This window comes from Mesoplodon bidens (genome assembly GCF_964165515.1).
Source record: "Mesoplodon bidens genome assembly, chromosome: 19".
Classification (NCBI taxonomy): Eukaryota; Metazoa; Chordata; class Mammalia; order Artiodactyla; family Ziphiidae; genus Mesoplodon; species Mesoplodon bidens.
In genome coordinates, this window is record NC_138179.1 from 21,543,785 (window position 1) to 21,552,377 (window position 8,593).

Here is an 8,593-nt window from a genome sequence, read left to right on the forward strand (position 1 = left end):
ATACAATTGAAGTGTTGTCTGCCATCTGTGGGTAGCAGGCTTTGGCAGTTGCTCGGGGAGGGATCAAGTCCCATGGGCGGGGCGGGAAGGCTGGCGGCTGCCCCCCAATAACAGGTGAACATTCCTGGGCGCCTCGTCACTTCCCCTGCGCTGGCTGTCCTGGCGGCTCACCCAAGCGGACTCACTGAGCGACGCGGACGGGCTATGACCCCACGGGCGCTGCTGCTGCTGCTGCTGCTGGGGGCGCTGGGGGCGCCGTTCGCCCCGGGTAAGTCTGGGCCTCAAAGGGGCAGTGATAGGGCCAGAGGTCGTGGCCGGGCACTAGGGCTTCACTCAGTTCTCTCCTCCTCCAGGCGCCCGCGGCTCGGAGGCGGAGGGCCGACTCCGCGAGAAACTTTTCTCGGGCTATGATAGCTCGGTGAGGCCGGCGCGGGAGGTGGGAGATCGCGTCGGGGTCAGCATTGGTCTCAGCCTAGCGCAATTAATCAGCCTGGTGAGGGCGCACGCGGGGAGCTGAGGTCTGGCCCACTAGCCGGCTGGGGGGCGTGGCTTTAGGCAGGGCGGGACCCAGGGACCACTGGGGGCGGGGTCCGGGGCGAGGCCAGGCTGGGTGACTGACGGGCCGTTAGTAGAGATTGGGTCGAAATCGGACCAATGGACAAGCTGTGGGCGCGGCTGCTGGACGGGCCAGGATTGAACCGGGCAGGATGATGAACGGGCCTGTGGGCGGATCTCAAAGTGGAGCTGGGGCCGATGGACAGGCCGGAGAGCGGACCTTGAGGCGGGGTCACAGGCTGGGGCGGACCTTGGTGCCGGACAGGGTCAATAAACAACAGCGGGCAGAGATTCACCCCGGCCGGGGCCGGGACTGGTAAATGAACTGGCTGGCTGTACGGCCAGCAGGAAGTTTACGAGATAGAGGCGGAGCTTAAGCCAACGCAGTTTATAGGAGGTGGGGCTTGAACCCAAGAGGGTGCGACTCAGAAAAAGAGGGGAGTTTCCAGGGAGAGTTCACCCACCTAGCCCCTCATTTCTCTACACTGACATCATATCTACCCTTTAAACTTTTCCCTTCTAGAACGAGAAGGATGAGGAGATGAGCACAAAGGTCTACTTAGACCTGGTACGGAGACCCCCGCAGGGTGGGAAAGGGCGGGCGTCCCGCTGCCTTTACAGTTTCCTCGAATGTCCCGCCCAGTAAGATTTTTTTTTTTTTTTTTTTTTTGCATCACGACCTCAGAAAACACATTTATAACTGAAACAGAAGCTTCAGGAAACAATACCTATCTTTACTATGGGAGCTGCATTCCATGAATTTTTCATTCTAAATTTTTAACACTGGTTTGGGGCCACTCATTTGATTCCGGACCTATGAAATTCAGGGTCGTTAACTGCAGTTTGAAAACCACTGTTTTAGAGGCTAGCGTGCAACCCCCTCGTTTTTACAGAAAGAAGAAATTGGGGCCCGATGAGAGAGAAGGGGAAATTAGTTGATAGGTTCCCAAAGAGTGCAGGTGGAGTCTTAAACAGAGCCCCGGCCTCCAGAACCACAGGCCATGCCTGCGCGGCTCTCCTCCCTTGCATTCCCTGCCCGGGCTTCCTTCTCACATCCCAAGACTCCTTCCAGCCTCAAGCCCCAGACGGCCCCTCAGCCTCTGCTTCCCTAGGAGTGGACTGACTACAGGCTGAGCTGGGACCCTGAGGAGCACGAGGGCATCGATTCCCTCCGCATCACTGCCGAATCCGTGTGGCTACCAGACGTGGTGCTCCTAAACAAGTAAGGATGTTCCCAAAGTCTGGGAGGTGGGGCAGGGCCTCTGGAGGGGCGCGGCCTCCGGAGGGAGGGGCCTGATCCCAGATGAGAAGGTTCTTTCCCTGCAGCAACGACGGAAATTTTGACGTTGCTCTGGACATCAGCGTCGTGGTGTCCTCCGACGGCTCCGTGCGCTGGCAGCCCCCGGGCATCTATCGCAGCAGCTGCAGCATCCAGGTGTCCGGGCCCCACCTGGGAAGCTCAAGGCGCTCCTAGAAAGCCTCACTCAGATATCCCTCCTCCATTATCCCCATGACCCTCACGTCTCTCTTACCCTTCTGATTTTCCGTTGAGTTTCATCTTCTCTGTCCACTTTCACTGACTTCCAGTCTTCCTCAGTGACCGCCCCCCTCCATTGTCCATGACCTCCCCGCATAACCTTCTTATTCCTCTGTGACTCCACTTCTCTGTGATCTTCCCCTGGTGGTCCCTATCTCCCTAGTGCCCCATATCCTCTGACCCCTGTCTGCCCTGTGACCTCCCCAACTCCCCCAGCCCTGACCAGCTCTCTGGCAGCTCTAGTGACTCTCCACTCCATCCAGGTCACCTACTTTCCCTTTGACTGGCAGAACTGCACCATGGTGTTCAGTTCCTATAGCTACGACAGCTCAGAAGTCAGTCTGCAGACCGGCTTGGGTCCCGATGGGCAGGAGCGGCAGGAAGTGCACATTCATGAAGGCACCTTTATTGGTGAGTGGGCATGGCTCCCATGTCCATGGGCTTTATGATTTCCAGTTTCTAATAGGCTGGTAAATATACTCCATCAGTGAGTCCCTGTGGGTTCAGCAAGATAGGTATAACTGTCTATATTTTGTGGTTATGGAAATTGAGACTTGCTCAAATTTATTAGAGATGGGCTGTCCAGCCAAGGGACTGTAGCTAGCCCCTTATTACATCAGTCCCCCCTGCTCTAGGATGTGGCAGAGAAAGCCATATCTGGGAATTCCCTGGCGGTCCACTGGTTAGGACTCCACAGTTTCACTGCTGAGGGCCCGGGTTCAATCCCTCGTTGGGGAACTAAGATCCCACAAGAAGCGCGGTGGCACAGTGAGGCAAAAAAAAAAAGAAAAAAGAAAAGAAAGCCGTATCTGGCACCAACAAAGACAGGTTCCACATCTGTGTCACCTTCTCTTCTCCCCCCCCCGCCCCCCAAGAGAATGGTCAATGGGAGATTATTCACAAGCCTTCTCGGCTAATCCAGCCTCCAGTGGATCCTAGGGGAGGGGGGGAAAGACGGCGTGAAGAAGTCACCTTCTACCTCATCATTCGCCGGAAGCCTCTCTTTTACCTGGTCAACGTCATTGCCCCATGCATCCTCATCACTCTTCTGGCCATCTTCGTCTTCTACCTGCCACCAGATGCAGGTAAGAGGGGAAGGGGCCCAGCACTCCTTCTTACCAATAGCTCAGGTTCTTCCTCTTCACCCATAATACAGGGAAGGTTTTCCTGCCAACTCAAGCCTTCATGAACTGTGCTTCAGCAATCTCATCCAGGTTTTCCTTTCAGGAAGAACCTTTGCCTCTGCATCCAGATTTCCCCTCCAACCTCAAGCTCTACCTCCCCTCTGCTGCTCACTTCTCTGCACCCAGTAACTTCTGAACTCTTCCCTTCAGAATACTGGGATCTCATCCTTGGAACTGCCACTCCTCTGACCAACACACTCCCCGGCTTAGCTAACGCTTCCTTTCCCTTTCCCCATTCCTGGCATCCTCCCTCCCCCACTTGTCAAATGCTGCCTACTAGTCCCTTAACCTCCTATCTCCCTTCGAAATAATAGCCAACATTTCTCTGGGAGACAGCACAATATGCTAACAGGGTAACCTTGGGCAAATTCCTTAATCTCTTAGTGTCTTGATCTGGAAATAGGAGAGTCGTTGTCCCCCCAAATAGGACTATTTTGAGGATTAACTGAGTTAATAGAACTATGCCTGGTACTCTGTAAGCTTTGTGTAAGTGTAGGTATAGTCTTTTCTAATTTTGAGCACTTGCTATAAGATAATACAAACAATGTGTTACATATATTAACTCAGTTCTAATCTTCACAACTCTGTGAGGTAAGTACTGAATTGTCTTCCCATTTCACAGAGGCTAAGTGAGTTTAAGTCATTCATCTGACATTACACAGAGAGAGGCAGTGTTGCTATTCCAACCCTGCTTAGTATTAGTCTGATTCAGAGACTGATATCCTAAACTCTCATATTCAAAACATGCTTTCCTGGGAGTTGCCTGGTAGCCTAGTGGTTAGGATTCTGGGCTTTCACTGCTGTGGCCTGAAAAACAAAACAAAACAAACAAAAAACACATGCTTTCCTTCTCTCTGTAATCAAGCCCTCTCTCAGTCTAGGGAAGGAGAGTGATGCATCTCTAGAACACACTTCCACATGTAACTTCTCCTTCTTCCTGGAGCAAGGCAAATCTTGGAACCCAATATTACAGGACTAAAGTAGAACAGACCGTAATAGTTATTTATTTCAATACCTTCCATGAAGTTTGCAGTGCCTGTGTATGCCACAGTAATAACCAGCCACCTGGCATATTCTTATATACTTGGTTTCATTTTTAGATCCTTCAATTTGCTATATAGTTCCTGCTACAGGGGTTGGTCCATTCATTCATTTAACAATATTTGTTGAACATCTGTAATGTGAAAGGCACTGGGAATACATCAGTGAATAAAACAGACAAAAATCCCTGCTCTCATGGAGTTTATATTCTAGTGGGGGAGACAGTCAGTAAACATAATAAATAAACCCATTGGATAGTATATTATTATTTTTTAATTAATTAATTAATTAATTAATTAAGGCTGCGTTGGGTCTTCGTTGCTGCGCGGGGGCTTTCTCTAGTTGTGGTGAACAGGGGCTACTTTCGTTGCAGTGCACAGGCTTCTCATTGCGGTGGCTCCTCTTGTGGAACACGGAATCTAGGTGCGCGGGCTTCAGTAGTTGTGGCACGTGGGCTCAGTAGTTGTAGCTCGCGGGCTCTAGAGCACAGGCTCAGTAGTTGTGGTGCACGGGCTTAGTTGCTCCGCGGTATGTGGGATCTTCCCGGACCAGGGCTCGAACCCGCGTCCCCTGCACTGGCAGGCGGATTCCTAACCACTGTGCCACAAGGGAAGTCCTAGATAGTATATTAGGAGAGGTCAATTCCTAAGAAGGAAAAGTAGGAAAAGGTTTTGGGGAGGATGAGAATGGGGGTAGGGGGTTGCTATTTATTTATTTATTTATTTACACAATTTTATTGAAATATAGTTGATTTACAATGTTGTGTTTCATTTCTGCTGTACAGCAAACTGACTCATTTATATATATATATATTTTTCATATTCTTTTCCACTATGGTTTATCACAGGGGTTGCAATTTAAAAATAGGATGGTCAGTGAATGCCTCACTAAAAAGGGAATGTTTGATCAATATCTGAACAAAGACTTGAAGGAAGTGAGAGAATGACCCTGGCAGATATCTGGGGGAAGAAATTACCAGGAGTTAACAGTGAATGCAAAGGCTCTGAGGTGGGCGTGTGCCTTGCATATTCAAGAAATAGCCAATGTATCTGAATGAAGTAAGCAAGAGAGAAAACAGTATGAGATGTAGTCAGAGAGCTAATGGGAAGGCCTTGTAGACTTCAGTAAGGACTTTTATGCTAAAGGCGCGGTGGGAAGCCACTGGTGTGATATGATCTGATTTACATTTTAACGGGATCAATCTGGCTGCTCTGTTGAGAACAGTCAGCAGGCGGGCAAAGGATGAAGCAAAGAGAAGACCTTTATAATAACTCAGACCTGAGGTAATGGTGGCTTGTACCAGGATGGTAGTGGTAGATGTGATAAGTCATCAGTTTCAGGATATATTTTGAAGGTAGAGCCAATAGGGTTTGGTATGGATTGGATACGGGATGAGAGAGAGGAGAGCTGAGAATGACTCAGAGGGATTTGGCCTGAGCCACAGTTGTCATTTATGAACTGAGGAAGACTATGGGGGGAGTCGGTGGTGAGGGAATTAAGTTTTGGACATGTTAAGTTCGAGATGTCTATTGGACACCCAAATGGAGAGGTTAAGTAGGCAGGTGGATACAAGTGTGGAATTTAGGGGAATCAGTCCAGGTTGGAGGTATAAATGTAGGAGTTATTTGCATGCAGTTGGCCCTTCCAAAAGCCTGTCCTTGAGTGGGCTGGAAACACGGTCACTGATTATGCCAGGGAGATCGCTTTCTGGCAAAGCCTAATCCTTCCGCCTTCCCCTCTGTCCCCCAAGGAGAGAAGATGGGGCTCTCGATCTTTGCCCTGCTGACCCTTACTGTGTTCCTGCTGCTGCTGGCAGACAAAGTGCCTGAGACCTCCCTGTCTGTCCCCATCATTATCAAATACCTCATGTTTACCATGGTCCTCGTCACCTTCTCAGTCATCCTTAGCGTCGTAGTCCTCAACCTGCACCATCGCTCACCCCACACCCACCAAATGCCCCTTTGGGTCCGTCAGGTAAGAAGATCTCCTCTTCAACCTGTGTTAACTCTCAATCCTAGTATTTGGCTTTTTGTCCAGGTATCGCTCCTCCCTCCCACCAACTTCAACCTTCCCTTTCACAGACCTGAGGGAGAACTACAACTCCTGGTAGAGTGTCAAAGTGCCAAGGTCTTTGGGTGTTGAAATGTTGCCCAATTAATTTTATCCTCCCATCATTAACATTGTGTAGATCCCAGACTCTCTTCATCAATACTGCCCATTGTGGGTCCCAAGGAAGCATTCTCAGGGTTAGGTAGTATCAGGGTGGAAGCCCTCAGAACTTTTCTTTCCAGTCAGGATGCCTCCTAACCCACTTAAGAACTCTTGGGCTGTGTAGTTGCAGTTCATCTGTGGGCGCATGCGCAGGAATGGGCACGTGCCGTGGGGGTGGTTGGCGGCTTCCCTTCTGGTCTGAAAGCATAAGAGCCCCCTCCAAGACGCCTCTTCTTCTACTCTGCAGATCTTTATCCACAAACTCCCTCCGTATCTGGGTCTGAAGAGACCCAAACCTGAGAGAGACCAGATACCGGAGCCACCTCCTATACCTCTCAGGGATTCTCCAGGAAGTGGCTGGGGTCGGGGAACAGATGAATATTTCATCCGCAAGCCACCAAATGATTTTCTCTTCCCCAAACCCAACAGGTAGTATCTACTCCCCATCGCCCACGTAGACGGGAGAGGGAGAACTACAGTTCCCAGAAGACTGTGCGGAGGCAGGCGTCCTAAGCTCCCGGAGGATGTCGTGGTTGAGCATCATGGGAGTTGTAGTATCCCTTCTGTTGCCCACTTTGCGGGGAGGTGGGAACTAAAGCGTAAGGGAATAGGAGGAATTGCGGAAGGCTAGAGAGGTCGCCGCTGTCGGAGAGAACTTGAAGGGCTCGCTCACGTTTTGAAACCTGGATGGGCGTTGGAGGAGGGAGTTGGGGCGGGGCCTAGAGCACCCGCGCAGGCCGTCTTTGCGCCCCGGTCGTGGCCAAACAGACTCGCCTCTTCCAGGTTCCAGCCTGAACTGTCTGCCCCGGACCTGCGGCGATTTATCGATGGTCCAAACCGGGCTGTGGGCCTGCCTCCCGAGCTACGGGAGGTCGTTTCCTCAATCAGCTACATCGCTCAACAGCTGCAGGAACAGGAGGACCACGACGCGGTGAGTCCAAAGAGGGTGGGCTAAGGCAAGGCCTGGGTGGCCTTGGCTCCACCCGCAAACTTAGGCTCCGCCGCCAGCACTCGATTTTATTTCTGATTGGAAGTTTGCCTCACTTGGTCCCGCCCCCTGGTTTCCGACTTGTTCTTTACTCACATCCGTCGCCCGCAGTTTCACTCTCTGCTATCCTGCGGGCCCGCCCTTGTCTCAAAGCCGTGGTAGGAGGACCTGGGTGCGGTACAGGGCCTTGGGGCCGTCTTCCCTGGGGGTCTGGAGCTCAGGAACAGTTTCCTCTTCCTACCCCCAGCTGAAGGAGGACTGGCAGTTTGTGGCCATGGTGGTGGACCGCCTCTTCCTGTGGACCTTCATCATCTTCACGAGCGTCGGGACCCTCGTCATCTTTCTGGACGCCACGTACCACTTGCCCCCTCCCGACCCCTTTCCTTGAGGACGAGAGGGCCGAGATCGAGGTCCTCGGCCAGTTGAATTGAGAGTTTGGTAGTACTCTCAAGTCCTATCCCTTTCTGCATCTTAACTCCTTCACTAGGAGTCCAATCCTCTCATCATTTCGTTTCTAGGGAGGAAGCCCAAGTGGGACTGGGCAGATGGGGGCCTCGGGCCCACCTGAAATGCACTATCCGCTTATTTACTCTTTGGCTTCTTGAAGAAGCTCCATTGGATATTCACATCTAGGTTGGCAATGAATGGAACAAAGAACAAGAACTAGATTGTAAGCCTTCTGAGGGCAGGAACTATGTCTGCTCACTGTAATATCCCCAGCACCTAGCACAGATCCTAACCTATACAGCCGGTACCTCTGATTGAATGAATAGGGAATTTTTTTTTCTGTAAGGAAATACACTAAGTAATAGTGCTTATGTTTGCATGTTGGGACTAGTGGTCGTTTTTTCTTTGTTTTGACCTTTCTGTAGTTTATTGTATTTTGTAATATGTATTATCTTTAGGATAAAAAAAGGTTATGTCTAAAAGGATGCATTTGTAATGAGGATAAAAAAGCACACTGTAAAAACCTCAAGTTCCAACTTTGGTGCTCAAACTTTGGTGCTCAAACTTTGGACAAGCTACTAAACTGCTCTGTGCCTCAGTTTCCCCATCTGTAAAATGAAGCTAATAATA

At 50.7% G+C, this 8,593-nt stretch overlaps 1 protein-coding gene across 6 annotated transcripts; it reads left to right on the top strand.

Moving 5' to 3' along the window:
* The first annotated feature begins 108 nt into the window (after nt 1-108).
* CHRNB1 (cholinergic receptor nicotinic beta 1 subunit) lies at nt 109-8,488 on the top strand. 6 transcript variants are annotated; one of them, XM_081218236.1, is made up of 11 exons: nt 109-268; nt 354-493; nt 1,079-1,123; nt 1,668-1,777; nt 1,882-1,990; nt 2,356-2,503; nt 2,968-3,177; nt 6,068-6,291; nt 6,776-6,957; nt 7,312-7,459; nt 7,764-8,488. In XM_081218236.1, exons 1-11 carry the CDS (start codon nt 205-207, stop codon nt 7,902-7,904), a joined length of 1,521 nt encoding a protein of 506 aa, XP_081074362.1. In that variant the 5' UTR covers nt 109-204; the 3' UTR covers nt 7,905-8,488. The 6 variants fall into 6 exon arrangements, with proteins under 6 accessions (XP_081074362.1, XP_081074366.1, XP_081074363.1 ...); XM_081218240.1 differs by lacking the exon at nt 6,776-6,957 and adding an exon at nt 6,958-7,028; XM_081218237.1 differs by having other exon boundaries at nt 2,383-2,503.
* Nucleotides 8,489-8,593: the final 105 nt, after the last annotated feature.